At 41.2% G+C, this 20,645-nt stretch overlaps 1 protein-coding gene across 1 annotated transcript in view; it reads left to right on the top strand.

Annotated features, from left to right (window-relative positions):
* LOC126469534 (exosome complex component RRP4) overlaps positions 1-20,645 on the top strand; it is a 116,232-nt gene that overhangs the window by 29,506 nt on the left and 66,081 nt on the right. The window contains 3 exon segments of the mRNA XM_050096656.1: positions 8,397-8,634; positions 8,732-8,771; positions 8,774-8,856. Coding sequence (XP_049952613.1) covers positions 8,397-8,634; positions 8,732-8,771; positions 8,774-8,856 — 361 coding nt within the window.

The following is a 20,645-nucleotide window of genomic DNA, read 5'->3' as shown; positions in this document are numbered from 1 at the left end:
GCGGATCGAGCAGTCAAGGAGGCGTGTCTTGATCCTCTGGTAATTTGGTGTGCTATCCCCCCCTACATGCTATCTCCTTACTGTTGATGTACAGAGTCATGTGTTGATGGGAAGGTGAGTGGCTGGCAGTGACTGATAACAAGCTCCGTGTCATCAAACCGACAACTCGGCCGTGGAGTACTTCCTTCCAGCCACATTGGCAGGACAAGGTCCGTCTTACTCATCTTCGCGTAGGCCACAGCCCTATGACACGTGGATTCTTACTCCAGTGAGAGGGCCCTCCAATGTGTGGTGCTTGTGGGGTGCAGATTGCAGTGCACCACATTTTATTGGACTGCATTTTATTTGCCGACCAGCGGACTGTGGCAGATTTGCCTTTGGATCTGCTGTCTAGTTTGTGTAATGATCAAACGAATGTGGTTAGGGTTTTAAACTTTTGAGAATTGTCCAACGTTTTTAACGATATTTTAGGGAGATGTCCTTAATGTGGCTTAAGGGTGGCTGGCTCACCCTAGATTTTTGTTGGCGGTCAGCCAGTCACATTTCCCTGTGCTTTTTTATTTTTTATTTTTTTTTAATTTCTTCTTTGTTTTGTTTTCTCTGTGTTTTAATTTCTTGATTAGCTCTCTTCCCTCATAATTGGTTTTAGTGCATGAGATATGTGGTCATTTTGAGTTAATGTGTGTACAACACTTTTAGTTCATCTCCACATTCGTTCATTTTTGTAAGTGTAAGGGCACTGTTGACCTCACCGTTGGGCGAGACAAGTGTCCATTTCAGACAAGTGCAGAGGGTGGGAATACTAATCATTAGAATCTCCAACATTAGGTGAGTAAAGGAGCTCTTCAGGGACACAGTAGTATGCATGACAGGAAAGAATGCCAGTGTGGCTATCTATGTATGTTTGCTGGAGGGCGGGGGGCGGCACATCTGTGATGCGGAAGAGGCTCTGCTGGTGGCTATCGAGTGTGCTGTATGCAGCCTGCATCAAATAGTGGCACAAGGCAAATGATGCGCGCTATTGGGGTTCTGAGTCCATCCTTGATTTGCTTTTGGCAGATGGCTATCATTGAAGGCAACTGGTATCACAAATGGCATGGAGCCTTAGCTGACTATTACCCACATTGTACCCCTGGTCTGGAGCAAAGTGGAAGTTCTAAACCAGAGGCTCAGATGACTCTGTGATAGTATCAGGTACAAATTTCTTGATCGCCGCTGTTGTGTGGACAATTGAATGGCAACCTTTAAGAGATCAGGCATGCACTATATGCAGGAAGTGGCTACTGGGGAAGTGGAGCAGGTTTGGCATGCACATGTCCCCCCCTCCTCCCCCCCCTGCCCCTTTCCAGGTTATAGAACCCTGAAAGAGATGAACTGCCTGCTAAAATCAAAGTTATATCAGCCATAATGTTCTCAGAGAGTGCTCATCCTTGCAGATTGGATAAAGAAAAGGTTAATAAACTGCAGAAGCATCCAAGGAAAGATCTCGGAATTAGTATTGCTTATTGACGGTTGTAATGCCCAGATAGTATTAGGAACAGGAAACTGGTTGAAACTGGGAGTGTATACATAGAGCCGTGTCATCAAAACTGGTGCCAGAGAGAGGCATTATTGTGAATGTCTTGTCAGAAAATTACTTAAAGCAGATAATTAGAGGACCAACTCGTGAAGGGAACATCTTATACCTCCTAGAAACAAACTTGAGCTTAACCATCTTGTGATGTTGCAGTTCTTCTTGTTATGTCCGTGCTTGCTACGAAATAGGAAGAGGAATTCTGCCTAATGCAAGACAACTTTTTTCTGTTTAGTTTCACCCAGACATGTTTCAGCACATTTTGTGCTATCTTTAGTGGGTAATTTTTTTTCTGTTTTCTAATCTGTAAAATTGTTGTTACATATTAAAATTCAGAAAAACTTTTGGTACATAATATTTACAGTTGTGAATGAATAATTGTTGTAAAATATTATACATCATTTGTTCATAGTTCACAGTTGAGATATTTATTAATGACCTGATGCACTGTGTGTTGTTTATAACATTATGTCAAAGTTCTATTTATAGCTAATTGGCAAAAAGAGTGGATGTTTGCATTAGTTTACATACCTTACATGATACCTTTGGACATTTATTTTGGTAGCTATTCTGCTACACAATCTACAATTTCTCATCTGCAAAACAGCAAAATGTAATTTTTATTTTTCTGTTTATTATGCATTTGCAAATGGAAATGAATATATATCACGTTTTTCGAGTGTAACTTAGGGTTTTGATATTTTGTGGTGCTTTCTCATATGTTGTTGGTGAAGTGAATAGGCAGATTTCATGACCTGTGTTTGCTTGACACTGCAGTTTCTCTGATTTTTCAAAACATAGGCAGAGATTTTGCCGCCATTACATGTTGTTGTGGCTGTGTAGTGTTCATTTGTTTCATAGCGCGTTTGGCTGGGTGAGGCGCAAGATTTTGAACTGTATTTGGCATCTGTGGTGTTTGGTTTGTTTGTTTGTTTGTTTGTGTGTGTGTGTGTGTGTGTGTGTGTGTGTGTGTGTGTGTGTGTGTGTGTTCTGGGCAGTACTTTCTTTCCTTGGGCTATTAATTTTTGGATGTGATAGTTTTCTTCTGTAGTTGAAGGGCTTATTTCAATAGTGGTCCATTTTTGTTCATTTTGAGATACAGAGTCCTGAAGTTAAATGAGCACTGAAAAATCTGCAGTTGAGATACCAGAAATATTCAAGCATGTCTTGCTAGACATGAACCTTTCTTTCTGTATGTGTGGATCATTAATTTCAGAAGCATTATAGCAAAAAAGTGGAGGTAATGGACTTGTATCATTATTGAAATTAGCCCTTCAGTTAATTTTTGGTATAAGCTGCTACTAGTTTGTTGGGTGGTTATTGTTTGCTATCAGGTGGTCTGCAGATGTTGAGTGTGAGCTATTGCTTTTCAGTGTCTGAGGTATTCTGTGTACCTGGTTCTGAAATTCCTGCATGTTTGACCCACATATACAGACTGACAGCAGTTGCAAGTAAGTTGGTATATACCAAACTGGATGTATTTGTCAGTGTTGGTGGTATTTCTTCCAAGTCTGTTTTGTATTGTGTTCTTGTTTCTGTATGCTATGTTGAATCCTTGTTTCTTTAGTATATTACCCACCCTGTGTGTGACTTTGTTGGTATAAGTCATTATGTGTCATTTGTTGCTTACTGTCTACTGATTTGTTGTGTGTGTGTGTGTGTGTGTGTGTGTGTGTGTGTGTGTGTGTGTGTGTTTCATGGCTGCATGTTGTTTGTTTTTGTATTTTGTGGTTTATTTTGTCTACTCTCCTTGCATCATATCCATTCTCCTGTGCAATTTGCTTTATTGTTTTCAGTTCTTGTGTGTAATTGTGTTTGTTCATGGATATTGTGTCCAGTCTGTGTAGTAAATATCTGAAGCTGGCTTCTTTTTGAGTTATGTGGTGATAGGATTGGTTATGAATAATGGTGTTGGTGATTGCGGGTTTTCTGTAGATTGTGAATTCATGTTTGTTGTTTCTTTTGTGTGTGGTGAGATCTGAGAAATTAAGTTTTTCATCTGTTTGTGTTTCAGTGGTGAACTGTATTTGTGGGTGGATGGAGTTTATGCAGTCATGAAGTTCTTTTATGCGAGATGTGGTTCATCTGTTAAGCAAATTGTGACATCTACTTATCTTTACCAATATATTATTTTGTACTGTTTTGGTATTACTATTTTTTCAAAGATTTGTTTTTCTGTCTGATTGAGGAAAATGTCAGCTAGTAGGCCACTGATTGGGGATCCCATTGGTCGTCCATCTTATTGAGAGTAAAATCTGTTGTTGAATATGAAGTAGTTTTGCTCTGTGAAGAGCCTGAGCTTATCAAATCAGTTAATATAGAGGAAGGTGTCAGTGATCAAAAGGCTGTGATAGCAACTTTTTTTTTACACAGAATGTTAAGGAAGGTAGGAAAATTTTTGCTTAACAAGGGTGACAGGATACTCATTGCAAAGTATTTGAGTAGTCAGCATCAAATATTCAGTGCTCAGGGTGAAGACATGGAGCAGAAATCAAAATCGAAAAAATTCAAAAGCATCGTTCAGTATACTGTAGACAAGCAAGTTTCAAACAAGGTCCTAAGGGGTGCAAAAGATCCACTGTGCATTAATAGCCATGTTAGAAAAATCCTACTTAATCAGAGCTCTGCCACAGATTCAGAAGTCAAAATCTAGCAGACAAACAAGCTGACAAGGTGAAAATGAGTGTAAGGAGATACATGAGAGAAGCAGTAGGTGACTTTGAGAGTAAAATTTTGTCAACCAATCTGAGGAAAAACCCTAAGAGACTTTCGTCTTACGTAAAATCAGTACTCGGTTAGAAATCTATTCATTCACTCATTGATTATACTGGCACCAAAACAGAAGATAACAGAGAGAAAGCTGAAATACTGAATTTGATCTTTCGAAATTTTTTATTTTTTCAATTAGGGAGATTGTAACATGGTCCCTCCTTTCAGTCATTGTACAGATGCTGAAGTGACAGATATTGAGATAACAGAAAACAACTACAGTTGCTTAGTAGTGGAAAGGCATTAGGACCAGATGAAACACATATGAGTCTACAAGATTATGCGAAAGAACTTGCTCCCTTTCTAGCAGTAGTACATTGTAGATTCTTGGAGCAATGTAAGGTACCTCGCGCCTGGAAAAAAGTGCAGGTAATTCCTATTTTTAAGAAGGGTTACAAGACACATACACATAATTATAGGCCTGTAACATTGACATAAATCTGTTGCAGAAGTATGAAGCACGTTTTATGCTCAAGCATTACAATATTCTGAATCTACATCTACATCCATACTCCGCAAGCCACCTGACGGTGCATGGCAGATGGTACTTTGAGTACCTCTATCGGGTCTCCCTTCTATTCCAGTCTTGTATTGTTCGTGGAAAGAAAGATTGTCGGTATGCCTCTGTGTGGGCTCTAATCTCTCTGATTTTATCCTCATGGTCTCTTCGCGAGATATATGTAGGAGGGAGCAATATACTGCTTGACTCCTCGGTGAAGGTATGTTCTCGAAATTTCATCAAAAGCCTGTACCGAGCTAATGAGCGTCTCTCCTGCAAAGTCTTCCACTGGAGTTTATCTATCGTCTCCGTAACGCTTTCGCGATTACTAAATGATCCTGTAACGAAGCGTGCTGATCTCTGTTGGATCTTCTCTATCTCTTCTATCAGCCCCATCTGGTACGGATCCCACGCTGGTAAGCAATATTCAAGCAGTGGGCGAACAAGTGTACTGTAACCTACTTCCTTTGTTTTCATACTGCATTTCCTTAGGATTCTTCCAATGAATCTCAGTCTGGCATCCGCTTTAGCAACAATCAACTTTATATGATCATTCCATTTTAAATCACTCCTAATGCCTACTCCCAGATAATTTATGGAATTAACTACTTCCAGTTGCTGACCTGCTGTATTGTAGCTAAATGAAAAAGGATCTTTCTTTCTATGTATTTGCAGCACATTACACTTATCTACATTGAGATTCAGTTGCCATTCTCTGCACCATGCGTCAATTTGTTGCAGATCCTCCTGCATTTCAGTACAATTTTCCATTGTTACAACCTCTCGATATACCACAGCATCATCTGCAAAAAGGCTCAGTGAACTTCCGATGTTATCCACAAGGTCATTTATGTATATTGTGAATAGCAACGGTCCTACGACACTCCACTGCGGCACACCTGAAATCACTCTTACTTCGGAAGTCTGTTCATTAAACGACTGTGGGGAACTGTATTGAATGCCTTGCGGAAGTCAAGAAACATGGCATCTACCTGGAAACCCGTGTTTATGGCCCTCTGAGTCTCATGGACGAATAGCACGAGCTGGGCTTCACACGATCGTCTTTTTCGAAACCCATGCTGATTCCTACAGAGTAGATTTTTAGTCTCCAGAAAAGTCATTATACTTGAACATAATGCGTGTTCCAAAATTCTACAACTGATTGACATTAGAGATATAGGTCTATAGTTGTGCACATCTGTTCAATGTCCCTTCTTGAAAATGGGGATGACCTGTGCCCTTTTCCAATCCTTTGGAACGCTACGCTCTTCTAGAGACCTACGGTACACCGCTGCAAGAAGGGGGGAAGTTCCTTTGCGTACTCTGTGTAAAATCGAACTGGTATCCCATCAGGTCCAGCGGCCTTTCCTCTTTTGAGCGATTTTAATTGTTTCTCTATTCCTCTGTCGTCTATTGGAGAATGAAAATCTCTTGTATAAAAATGAATATGGATTTAACAAACAGAGCTGTAATGAAACTAAGCTTACTCTGTTCCTCCATTAGATCCATAGAGCTGTAGACAACAGCACTCAAGTTGATGCCATGGTCCTTGACTTCAGAAAGACAGCTGACACCTTCACACAGTGCCGTTTAGTGAAAAATATACAAGATTACCGAGTATTGAACCAGATTTGTGACTTGACTCATGACATCCTAGCTGACAGAATAGAAAGTAGCAAAGCCAGAACGGAGTATCAATTTGTGAAATGACCTACAGATGGTTGATGAATGGTGCAGGCTCTGGCAGTGGATACTGAATGTAAAGCAATGTAACATACTGTGTATATATATCAGAAAAGGAATCCACTTCTGCACAGCTACACTATTGATGTCAAATTGCTGGAAACAGTATCCATCATAAACAATCCAAAGCAACTTGAAGCGGAATGACCACAAAAAACAAATAATGGGAAAAGCAGATGCCAGACATATTCTTGAGGGAATGTAACTCATCCATGAAATAAGTGTCTCACAAGACACTTGTTTGACTGATTCTTGAATATTGTTCATAAATCTGGGATCCTTATCAGTTCAGACTGATAGGGGAGGGAGGGGGGGGGGGGGGGGGAGAGAGAGAGAGAGAGAGAGAGAGAGAAATCCAACGAAGAGCAGTGCATTTCAGCATGGGATAATTTAGTCAGTGCAAGGATGTTACAGAGATGCTCAACAAACACCAGTGGCAGGTGTTACGAGAGAGGCATTGTGCATCATGAAGAGGTTAACTAACAAAATTTCAAGAGAGTACATTCCGGAAAGGGTGGGACAATATGTTACTTCCTCCCACATACATCTCATGAAATGATCATGACAAGAAAATTCAAGAAATGGGAGTTGATATGGAGGCTTAGCGACGGTCATCCTTTCCACGCACCATTTGCAAGTGGAAAGGGGGATCAGTTGGTGATACCAGAAGTACCCTCCGCCACACACCATTAGATGACTTGTGGAGTATGGTGTGGATGTAAAACAGTGCGACCACATTTGAGTTATCTCTAGTGTACAATAATTTTTCAAATAAGTTATTTAATGATGTAAAAGGCTAGTGTTAAATAAGATGTTGAACCCAGGAAGAGAATAAGGAGTTAATATTATACAGTGCATAGCTTTAGGAGTAGTGTTTCCCAAAAAACTGAGTTTGTGTTATCTAAGTAATCCCTCACTGTGTTGTATGTATTGCTTAACAGGTCTTTTAACTGCCTTTTTAAGTAAATTTGTTTTGTGCCACTATGGTCTTTTATTGAAGTATCTATGAGTGAATATAGTGTGGGCTGTGTGAACTGCTTTGGTGACAAGAAATTGTTGATTATGTTTCATTTATAACACTTTTCTCATATTTTATTTTTACAGTGATTACCTGGGGTCAGCCTTAACAAATAGTGTTTGTCACATGTGTCATGCAACACCCAGGGTCAACAAAAATGTTGATTTGCTTCCCATAAAGTTATATAAGCTCATTCGATTCAGTGCTCCCAAATTAAAGTAGTGTGACAAACAATTTGACAATACATATTAACATGGACAGCCAAACATGAAGAATAACCAGCACCCCAGCAGAGGCCAAGTCTAACAAGGGAGTCACAGGCAATGAATGTTATCTGATCATCTGGGGTTTGTTGTTGTTACTTATTGCATTTATCTAATTGAGAATAAGCCCCTTAACTACAGTACTGATACATTCCTGTCCAAGGTAATTTTCAAGAAGTATTCAGAGAATGGTCTGGTGCCTATGCCCTCATGCTCCATTATGTATGCTGGCCCGCATTGTACTATCTGCTACCATTCTGCAGCAGTGTTATTCAGTCTCTGATGGAGTACTGGCTATTCTCCCTGTTTTGCTTTCCTTGTTGATACGTTCATGAAATAAAATATCATGCTGGACTAATATGGAACCATTGTATGTTTTTTGCACGTGCAGAGGGTGAGGGGGGGGGGGGGGGGGCAACAGCATTTCCTTTGTCAAATAACAGGTACCTGTTGTTAGCCCCCTTTTGTCTGTGTAGGGTAAATAACATGGACAATGGACTCACATTCAGAAATATTGTTACATATTTTCAGAGGCCATGGAACATATGCAGAAGATGACAATCTTAAGGCATCTGTTGCTGGTGTTGAGGAACGCATAATTAAGCTTGTGAGTGTAAGACCACTTAAGAGCCGTTACGTTGGTGAAATAGGTGACGTGGTGGTTGGAAGAGTAACTGAGGTCCAACAGAAGAGATGGAAGGTTGATACTAATGCCAGACTTGATTCTATATTACTGCTCTCTTCCGTGAATCTGCCTGGCGGTGAACTCGTAAGACAGTAATCTTAATTTTTAGTGTAGAAACTGCTGTCTTTAAATTTACATGTTTCACTGTAGTACTACAAAAATATTTCATGTTTCATTCTAGAGGAGACGTTCAGCTGAAGATGAACAGAAAATGAGGAAGTACGTGATCTTATAAGTGCAGAAGTACTGCAGGTTTATTCAGATGGATCACTGTCTTTGTATACAAGAAGTCTTAAGTATGGAAAGGTGAGGCCACATTTGTCAGCATACTAAATCAGTTCCACCAAGTTGTTAAGTGTTTTATGTCCTTAAGGGCATATCAGGAAGTGGCAGGAAGTGGTTGAGAAATCTGCATCTTGTGCATTCTAACATAATCTCCACATAGTGAACAGAGCTTTAAAATTGAATTGTAAATGTGCATGCTTGTTCTCTCTCTCTCTCTCTTCTCTCTCTCTCTCTCTCTCTCTCTCTCTCTCTCTCCCCCTCCCTCCCTCACTCACACACACACACACACACACACACACACACACACACACACACAGAGAGAGAGAGAGAGAGAGAGAGAGAGGAGAGGAGAGAGAGAGAGAGCCTTCATTCAACACACATTCAAAGTGTGAGTATGCAGTGAATATTTCAGAATTCTACCATCCATTCACGTGGCTGCATTTCTCAAGTGTCTGTCAATTCATTTTTGTTACAGTTGTAATCACACCTTCCACTGCAATATGTACCTGTTGATCTGTTTTATTCCTGTCTCTCTTAATAATTGCCAACATCCATCTCTCTGTTTCTCACTGACTCCGTTTCTGAATGGGTTCATTTAGTAAGCCAGTCAGTCAGGCCATAGCCCTTGGCTGATATAAAATCTACAGAGTGGCAAGTTAAATGTTGATCTGTTTCTGTGTTTTCCTCATAGTATATTTATTAAATTTCATACGTGTTTTTCTGTTTAAGAGGTTCAGTGTTGCTTTTTTGTAAGGGTGAATTCATTCAGTCTGTAGAGCAATAGTTGCCCACTGAACAGGCAGCTGCATAGCTCATTAATGCATCAGTGTTCATTGGTGACACATCAGGAAGGTAGCAAGTTGCATATCTATGATTCTGTCTGCTTTTATAGTTTACTTTTTCAGTTTGTCTTGCTAGGATGGTTAGGATGTGTGCATGTTGTATGCGGGGATCAGGAGGAGCTCGTCACAGTTTGCGTACAGCTGAATGCACTTTTGGCTACAGTCAATCATGTTCAAGTTGCTGCCTCAGGGTGTTATGGGGAAAGAGATTCTGGCATGTCACATGGACAACTCAGGTATTGTTTCTTTTGCTCATGGGCTCTGCTTTCAAGACACCTCCTAGTGTATCAGACGCAGTGGATCCTCTCTCACAGCAGAGGTGAGTGGCAGATGTTAACACTTTTCAGTCACTCGAGGCGGAGGGCCACTGTGTAGGCTGGCCGTCCGGCCTCACTCATTCACCCTGAGAGTGGGCAGGTGGCTGCTCCTTCAGCATGGTCCGAGCAGGCACAGAGGAGGGGGGGGGGGGATTTACTAGTTACAGGAGCTCCAACGTTAGGCACGTTATGGAGCCTCTTAGGCAGATAATGTTCTAGGCTGGAAAGAAAGCCATTGTGCACTCGGTATGTTAATCGAGGGACCTCATCCGAGATGTGTAGGTGGCCTTGCCTGTGGCTATCGAGCATACAGGGTGCAGTCATCTACAACTTGTGTTTGTGTCAGCACCGACAATGCCCGTCACATGGATTCTGAGGCCATCCTCAGTTCACACAGGTGGCTGGTGGAATTGGTGAAGACCGTTGCTCTTGCACATGGGGTCAAGCAGAGCTCGCAGTTTGTAGCATTGTTCCATGAGTTGATTGTGGTCCTTTGCTTTGGAGCCGAGAGGAGGGTCTCAACCAAAGGCTTTGTCGACGGTCTTGGCTGCAGATTTCTAGACCTGCGTTATCATAATGGGATTTTTAGGGTTCCCCTTGATAAGTCAGGGGTGCACAAAGGAAGCAGCTACTTGGATAGCAGAGTACTTCTGGAGTGCACATGAGGGTTTTCTAGGCTAGATGGTAGTTTGAAGTGCTCTGATGAACAGTTTGAGGTGCTCTGATGAACAGTTCCCTCTCTGAGGTATTTAGCAAGCCGTGGAACATATATCAGAAAGATGGATTATAGGTGATAGGAGGGAGTGTGTTCATCCCAGTTGACAAAAATACTACCTCTATTTGAAGTCGAAGTTGAGTGTGACGATGAAGTTATCTGGTTGTGTGTAACAGGTGTAGATGAAACTAGCTTGATTGTTGGATATTTCTACCGACCACTCAACTCTGCTGTGACAGTTCTTGACTCGTTCAAAGAAAGTCCTACAGTCAATAGTGCGGAATCACGCAGATCATGCAATACTAGTTGAAGGCAACTTTAACCTACTGAGTGCAGAGTGGGAAGTCAATGGATTCACTGCAGGGAGTACAGTCAGACAACCATGCGAGATACTTATGAACATGTTCTCTGAAAACTGTGTAAGTCGGCAGCCCCCAAGCAATGGAAATATCTTAAATCCTGTAGCTCCACGTAGGCCGGACCTTATCAACAATGTCAGTATAGAAATGGGGATTAATGATCATGATGTCATTATAGCGACTATGGCTACGAAAATTAATGAATAAGTCAAGAAGACTGGGAGAGTGTTTCTGCTAGACAGAGCACACAAGCAGTTGTTGGCATCTCACTTAGGCTGTGAATTGACGCCATATCCAAGATGGTCATAGAGGAATTATGGGCAATCGGCAAAGTCTAAGCAGATTGTAATTATGGTCTGGAGAGTTATGTGCCTAGTAAGTGGATCAAGGATGGAAAATACCCACCATGGTTTAATAACAAAATTTGGAAGATGCCGAGGAAGCAGAGCCTGTTGCACTCTCGGTTCAAAAGAGAATGCACAAACGATGAGAAGCAAAGATTAGTAGGGATTCATGCATCTGTGATAAGATAAGACCTGTGTGTGAAGCAAAAGATCTGACAGAGAACCCAAGAAAATTCCAAGTCCTATGTAAAATCACTCAACAGATCTAGGCTTCCATTCTGTCCTTTGTTGACAAGACTTGTGTGGCAGTTGAAGATAGCAAAACAAAAATGAAGTTTTAAATTTCATGTTCAAGAAATTGTTCAAATAGGAGAACTGTACAAACGTACCATCATTTGCCCATTGGATAGACTCCTGTATGAACACATGGTAACAGGCATCCCTTGCTTAGAGAAACACCTGAAAGAATTGAAAACAAATAAATCACCAAGTCTGGATGGAATCCTAATTCGATTTTACAGGAATTCAGCAAGTTTCTTCTCCTGCCTACAGTCGGGTTATTATGCGTGAAATTGCAATATATTGAGAGTAGAGGAATAAGTTTTTATGTTAGAGTAAGAGTTCTTTCGATTTTCTTTGTATTTGAGCGACCTGATAGCTCGCCGCAGTGAGGAGGAGAGTGAGGGGGGAGTGGGGCGGGTGGGGGGAATGACAGTACTTCCTGTCCTCAGGTTCCTGTACATCGACGGCGAGGATGGGAAGTAAGGCCAGTGGACACAGGCTGTATTTTTTAACACATGGAAGTTATGGAATAAAGTAGGAGGCTGGTGGAGGTGTTTCTCGGGGTTTGATGGGGAGCCAAGAGCAAAGAGTGCTCGGGGTAGTTTCTGAGCAATGTGAAAAGTTTCCAAAATTGTATGAAAAATTATGGGCACAGATGCAGCAAGTAGTGAATGATGTGCCTTGTTCACTAAGTTGGTGGAAGAGGGGTTGGACAGGTAATTGTGGGGGGCATATGGAAGTTTGTAAAAATCAGGATAGAAATGTGGTGATGGAGGGAGTCTCTTACAGTGTTACAGCCAGGATGATTCAAACTGGTACAAAAACAAGTCCGGTGCAGCTATTCATAGGCGGGACAAGATTTCCCAAGGGGACATTGTGGAAACTAAACCTTATTTCCAGCAAGCACAGTTACAGTGGTTTATTCTGTGTTTAATAACTTGGTAGAGAGGATACAAATGCAGACTAGCAATGACAAGAAAAGCGTTTCCGAAGAAGAGAAATTTGTTAATTTCGAGTATAGATTTAAGTGTCAGGAAGACTTTTCTAAAAGTATTTGTATGGAGTGTAGGCCTGTATGGATGTGAAACATGGACGATAAATAGTTTAGACAGGAAGATAATAGAAGCTTTTGAAATGTGGTGCTACAGAAGAATACTGAAGATTAGATGGGTAGATCACATAACTAATGAGGAGGTACTGAATAGAATCGGGGAGAAGAGGAATTTGTGGCACTACTTGGCTAGAAGAAGGGATCGGTTAGGCATGTCCTGTGGCATCAAGGGATCACTAATTTAGTGATGGAGGGAAGCACGGAGGGTAAAAATCGTAGAGGGAGACCAAGAGGTGAATACACTAAGCAGATTCAGAAGGATGTAGGTTGCAGTAATTACTTGGAGCTGAAGAAGCTTACACAGGATAGAGTAGCAAGGATAGCTGCATGAAACCAGTCTCTGGACTGAAGACCACAACTTGGTAGTGGTAGTGAGGTGCTACGAGCTCAGAAGGCTGATGGAAGCAAGGTGGATGGAGGTGAGAGGTTAAGGGAAGTAGCCAGTTGAATGTGACACTGCCACATTTTGCTGGCCTGACGAACCAGAAACTGATTCTAACCTTCATGAACAATACATTGAAACCTAGCCTGGTCCATTCCCAGAACCAGTTTATAGCTGTGCAAGATGGGCAGATTTCAGCAGAGCAGTTGAGCATGCGTGTTAAGCAATTTAAGGATGGGCAACAACGAGTCACCAACACCTGGAGCCTCATAATACCTAGTGCTGCAGCGGCTCTAACTCTGCTGTGCATGGTCTTCATCTATCTGCGGTGGAGGGCCACACATCAATCTGAACCACTGGTAGTATAGATTCTGGTAAACTAGTTCACTAGAGTGTGAAAGTCAATGAATGTGGAATATTATAGTGTAAATGTTGTTGAGAAATGTATTTCCTGTAGTTTAAGAGGATATGAGGCCATGGAACGAGCCATGAAAGCTTGCAAAGAGAGTTGCCAAGGGCACGTGACTGGCAGGATGTAGAAGTTTCGAGGTACAATGTGATGTGTGTTCCAAAGGAGCTGTTGGTCTGTTAAGTGGTGTAGAAGTCAGCAGCTTAGTGACATAAGAGGAAATCTAGCAAGTAAAGTTTGTAAGTTACACGCAGTCTCCGAACCTTGGGGGTTCAGCTGCTAGATACTCTTATAATGCAAACATTTGCTGTACATGTGGTATGCTATTTTAGACCAATCTTAAGTGAGACCCATGGAGCCAGGTCTTTCTGTGGAGGGCTTTGTTACTTGTGAATAGCATCTACACCACCACCTAATTATATAGTTCCTCTTTACTTGAATATTTCTTCTTCTTTCCAAGCTCTTCCAGAAAATCGCCATTTTACGCAGTGTATTGTACAAAACATCTTTCTGCCTTGGGAAACAAATCTTATGTAATCAAATCTTCTGTTTTATGAAAAGATGTTGTTTTTGTATTGTTGTCTGTATTTTTTGAGTGATCTAGTAGTTCATAATTTGTCAGATGACTGATGTGGCACATGTATTTTGTCATTCTTTTCTGATGTGAATTACTGTTGTTATGCTGACTTTTGTATGTATTCCAGACCTTTGTTTAGGATTCTCAATACTACATAACAGTTCTTTATATTGAGACTGTAGTAAAAAAGATTTAAAAAATAGTAGAAAATGACTGTCAAACTTTTATGTGCTAACACTCTCTCTACATTAATCTGGATTTTTGGTTCTATCAGACAGAACCCCCCCCCCCCCCTTTTTTATTGTTTTTTAAATTAGTACAATAACTGAAAAGTATTTGATACTCTGGACATACTAGTAGCAACAATCTGTGACACGAATCATAAAATGTAAATTCAACTGTCTGCCATGCACAGATTCTGGCAAGCTGTCGGTTAAGAAGTTGACATTGAGCTGTACATTATTGTATTGCCACGATTTGTTGGAAGTGTAAAGTGACATCAAAGACAAAGAGAATTGTTGTGTCCATGGTTAGATTGCACTGCATAAAGGAGATTTGCTTAAAAGCACTGCTGGTGAATCTGAAGGTGAAGCATTTGCAAAGATTGCAAGATGCTCAGACATGGCTGTAAATGAATGGCTGTGAAGTGACAATGACACTGACTGCTATATGATTTCAGGTGACAAAATTATTGTCATTTGTTTTTCTGCAGACAACAAGATACTAATAATGAATTAGCTGACAAAATTGGTACTCAGTTTAAAGAAATTATGACTCTGAGGCCACAATTCATCGGGACAAAATAATGGTTTATTTGGAACCTCAGTCTGAAACAACTTTGGCCAAATTATTCCCAAGGTAACACCTGCATGATCATGCAGAACATTAATGATATAAGCATCTCACTACAAAAGGAATATTCTCAATATTTCAGTGTGTAAAACTTACTATGTTTCAACATCTGATCAACATTTACGTGAAAATGATATATGGGCGACGATAGTCAACCCCAGGAGTGGAGGGGTGGCCAGGATGGCAGGTGGTGGACAGTTGAGGCAGAGCAGCAGGCCAGTGAAGTGCAACAAATATATGGGTGTCGTACTCAATATTCTACTTCCTACTTGTGCATTAGTTCTGTGTCTGTAAGGTAGTGACCACATTTCCTCTCCATAGAATGAGGGTCAGATAGCTGGAGGGAGATGCCAGATAACATCTGACCGCCTAGTTGCAATACACACCCAGCTTTCTGTGCTCGATGTGTGGCGCGCGTCCATGTTGCGTGAGTCACATCACAAACGGTAGATGTCAGTGGAACATGAAGATGGTTGCCAGTCTTGCTGCAGTAGCCAGTTCTGTGGTAGATTTAGTGCTGGAAGCTTATACTGCATTGGAGACTATATAACTTGTGACTGTTACTAACAGCTCCATGTGGTCTGCTTGTCCCGGTACAACTGCTAGGCAGCAAATGCACTGCTACAAAAATAACAGCTATTTATACTAGATGGGAGCAAACCTGTTGTGCTAAAGTACCACTTCTATCATGTTGACGGCAAAACCACTGAAACTCGCTGGTGGAGACATCCTTTGCCTGTGCTGTGCATTACCACTGCATTGGCAGGTTTTACCAAGTGAACCTGGCCCATCTTGTAATAATAATTTACAATGGATTTCATTAGAAAATAAATGGAACATATGCCCTACAATGTTGTTGTTGTCGTTGTTGTTGTTGTCTTCAGTCCTGAGACTGGCTTGATGCAGCTCTCAATGCTACTCTATCCTGTGCAAGCTTCTTCATCTCACAGTACTTACTGCAACCTATGTCCTTCTGAATCTGCTTAGTGTATTCATCTTTTGGTCTCCCTCTATGATTTTTACCCTCCACACTACCCTCCAATGCTAAATTTGTGATCCCTTGATGCCTCAGAACATGTCCTACCAACCGGTCCCTTCTTCTTGTCAAGTTGTGCCACAAACTCCTCTTCTCCCCAATTCTGTTCAATACCTCCTCATTAGTTATGTGATCTGCCCATCTAATCTTCAGCATTCTTCTGTAGCACCACATTTCGAAAGCTTCTATTCTCTTCTTGTCCAAACTATTTATTGTCCATGTTTCACTTCCATACATGGCTACACTCCATACAAATACTTTCAGAAACGACTTCCTGACACTTAAATCTATACTCAATGTTAACAAATTTCTCTTCTTCAGAAACGCTTTTCTTGCCATTGCCAGTCTACATTTTATATCCTCTCTACTTCGACCATCATCAGTTATTTTGCTCCCCAAATAGCAAAACTCCTTTACTACTTTAAGTGTCTCACTTCCTAATCTAATTCCCTCAGCACCACCCAACTTAATTCGACTACATTCCATTATCCTCGTTTTGCTTTTGTTGATGTTCATCTTATATCCTCCTTTCAAGACACTGTCCATTCCATTCAACTGCTCTTCCAAGTCCTTTGCTGTCTCTGACAGAATTACAATGTCATCGGCGAACCTCAAAATTTTTATTTCTTCTCCATTGATTTTAATACCTACTCCGAATTTTTCTTTTGTTTCCTTTACTGCTTGCTCAAAATACAGATTGAATAACATCAGGGAGAGGCTACAACCGTGTCTCACTCCCTTCCCAACCGCTGCTACCCTTTCATGCCCCTTAACTCTTATAACTGCCATCTGCTTTCTGTACAATAGCCTTTCGCTCCCTGTATTTTACCCCTGCCACCTTTAGAATTTGAAAGAGAGTATTCCAGTCAACATTGTCAAAAGCTTTCTCTATGTCTACAAATGCTAGAAACGTAGGTTTGCCTTTCCTTAATCTTTCTTCTGAGAAGTCGTAAGGTCAGTATTGCCTTACGTGTTCCAATATTTCTACAGAATCCAAACTGATCTTCCCCAAGGTTGGCTTCTATTAGTTTTTCCATTCGTCTGTAAAGAATTCGCGTTAGTATTTTGCAGCTGTGATTTATTAAACTGATTGTTTGGTAATTTTCATATCTGTCAACACCTGCTTTCTTTGGGATTGGAATTATTATATTCTTCTTGAAGTCTGAGGATATTTCGCCTGTGTCATACATCTTGCTCACCAGATGGTTGATGCCCTACAATGGCTTTGTTAAAGTACTATCTTCAAAATCGGTTGTGTGCAAGACTGTTGTGTGTGAGTACCAAATATTATTCTAATTGCAAGCTTTTATGCAATGAAAATTGTCTTTCCTAAAGATTAATGATGCAGAATAAAATTGAAATGGTGCTATTGAATGAAAATAAGAAAATTAGTTTAGTTTACAGTTCTATTAATCTCCAAGACTTACAGTAGTAATATGAAATGCAAAAGTGACTGAGCTTGGTTGTTTATGAAGCTCTACCACATTAACTCTTTGCCATATTTTAAAGTTTGTAATTGATGCTATAATTATTGAGTAGGTAAAAGAAATGCAGTAAATGATGAACTCATCTCTATTGAGACATTAAATATTGGAGGAAAAATTAGGTAAAAAAAAACTTGTCTGGTAGAATTCGGGGTAACACATGAGATATTAAATTTAATTGATGAAAGATGAAAGAAATTAAACAGGGAAATTGGATACAGACATCTAAAAACTGAAACTGACAGGCACAGCAAAATTGCCAGAGGAGGAATCCAAAGCTGTAGAAGCATGCATGACTGTGAGAAAGATCACTACCACTATAGATAAATTAAAGAAAACTTTGGGATATAAAGAGTGAGCTTAATGGGCATAAAGAGCTCAGATGGTCGACTAGTACTAAACAAAGAAGGGAAAGACGTAGTGCAGGAAGACTATAATAACAGAAAGGAAGTTGAAGACGTTATTATAGAAAGACCAGAAGTAGAAGGGGATGAAGGCAAGTTAGGGGTGCAGTGTTTGACAGAATATTGAAAGACTCAAGTTGAAACAAGGCACTTGAAGTACACAACACTCATTCAAACTTACTGAGATGCTTGGAAGAGCTAACACTCACAGAACTGCTCCACATGGGGCCTAGTATATATAATGAGGCAACTGAAAAATCCTCAAACATTCTTGAAGTATGTAGTAAACCCAATACCATCGAAGGCACACGCTGACAGATGTATTATCAAAACATCAGCTTAGTAAGTCCTTGATGCGAATACTAATATAACTTATTGTCAGAAAAATGAAAAGACAGGTAGAAGGCGACCTGGAGCATGACAATTCAGGAAAAGACATTATAAAGACATTCATCGCAGCTGTTGTTGACAAGTATTCACTGTATTATATCTTCCAAAATTGGTTAATTTCAGTCTTCCAGGCCATTTTAAAGTGCAACTACAAAGAAACAAATCAAAGGTACAGCAAGTATATGATTGCCTTACTGATGTACAGAAAATATTTCACACTAAGCTTGTACTTACAGATTTCAATATACAGTAAAATTATCTAATTATAAAATGACAGCCATAGGTGACCTGAGAGTAAGCACATAATGTGCAAGCATCAGGATGCTTACTGGGTGCAGTAATATTTATCTTTGTGACAAATGCTATGCTATAGATATGTGCTCACTTTCTTTGTTGAACACCATCTGTCACTTCTGTCCATGCGGGGGAAAGTTGTGGCATAGATACAAAAATTTGAATCGGTGTGTCCATAGTATGATAAATGTGTCAGCGACGTAACTTACTGTATTTTATTCTAAACATTTGTTACAAGGTCAAAATTGTAAAAAACAAGTCCTCGAAGAACAATGTGCCAAAGCATCCAACACACCGGCAGAGTGGGGTGCAGACTACCTCAGACCACAATAAAAGTCTAATAACCCATTGTTTTTTGTATATTCTATTTCCATGTGAAAATTACACTCTGTCACTTATGTTTGCTGTAGCAAACAACTTCTGTTCATTTTTCAAAATGGTTTTAAATTTCATTGACAACCTAATGTTTTAGCCTGTTATGTATTTTTTAATCAGTGTATCATTTCCGTTTTTTATCTACTACTAGCACTGTTGTGGAAGAAATTCTCAGACTGTGATATGAGTTCAAAATGACTAGTGTTTTATTACATACTAATCTTTCCCTGCAGCTTCACTCGCCTATGCATTCAACACTTAAATTGAACACACCTCTGCCTCCCCCCATCTCTGTGTGCACCTCATCATCGCCCCCCCCCCTCTCTCTCTCTCTCTCTCTCTCTCTCTCTCTCTCTCTCTCTCTCTCTCTCTCTCTCTCCATCTGTCTATCTTATCTACCTCTTCCTCCCCACTCTCTCTACCTCTTCCTCCCCACTCTGTCTCTTCTACACCACCTCCCCCTCTCTTTGTCCATTACAACTATCCCTTCTCTCTGACCATACCTTCCTCTGCCCACTTTTGACCATATCATCTACCCCCTCTCTCTTTCCATCTTGACTCCCCCCCTCTATGCCTTCCACTTGCCTCATGCAACTCCACCTCCTACCCTCTCTCTGTCCATTTCCTCCTCCCCCTCACTCTGTCCACCCCCTTTTCTATCCATCTCAACCTGTCCCCATTTATAATCATCAGCATGTGTAACCCCTGCTATATAGTTACATAAAGTAGGTCTGTAGGCTAGAAATGAAACTCATGTGTATTTCAAAACATTTACCATCCTTGGGGCTCACGGTTCTTTCATGAGCTTTTGCGTGGTGCACATGGGGCCCGTCCTGCTTTACAGCGGACCCTCTGTGTGGTGACTGTGGTCACCCACTCCATGAAGGTAGCCCCTGTGTTCTGCCACGTGTGTGTCAGTTGTCGTGGCTGCCACTCCCCTTGCTCGCCAGATTTCCCAGCTTACAAAAGAGAAAAATGATCCAAGAGTATAAGCTCTTGGATCACCTGTCTTATGCTGAGGCTCCCCAAAAATATTAGAGACTCCATCTAGCGTCACTTTCTTCAACTTTTGCTTCTGTTACATCCTTTCCACGTGCTAGCTCTTCCTTATTCCAGCCCCGTTTCCTTCCTTCCTCTCCTGCAGTTTCACATGACCTCCCATCCAGGAGTCCTTCTCCCCGGCTGAAGAAGTGCCCACCTTCTTCAGCATCTGCCAGTGATGGGGCAGACGCTCCCCCCCCCCCCCCCCCCTCCCCCGGAGTCCTCTCTCCAGCCCATTGTCTCTCAGGCCGGAAGCCTCCTACTACAACTTGGCCCCAAAATGCACCATCTGTGCGCACCGAGGTCGCCTGCTCTCTTTCGGTCCAGGATCTTGCAGACATCTGTACTCCCTCTGTGCCCTGCCCTCCTCCGTCTCTGAAAGAGAAGAAGAAGAAACTTCAAGTCCCAAGACAAGCACCCCCCCCCCCCCCCCCCCCCCCCACCACCACCACCACCACCTTACTTATGAATGTCATCCCATCCTTGTCGGCGACGACCACTAACTAAGTGACATGGCCCCCTCTTGGCTTCTTTATGTCTAACTTGGACTCTCACCTCAGTATCATCCAGTGGAATTGCAACGGATACTATCGCCA

This window comes from Schistocerca serialis, chromosome 1, assembly GCF_023864345.2.
Source record: "Schistocerca serialis cubense isolate TAMUIC-IGC-003099 chromosome 1, iqSchSeri2.2, whole genome shotgun sequence".
NCBI lineage: Eukaryota > Metazoa > Arthropoda > Insecta > Orthoptera > Acrididae > Schistocerca > Schistocerca serialis.
Note: the sequence above shows the minus strand (reverse complement) of the source record. Positions and strands in the feature narration are given on the sequence as shown.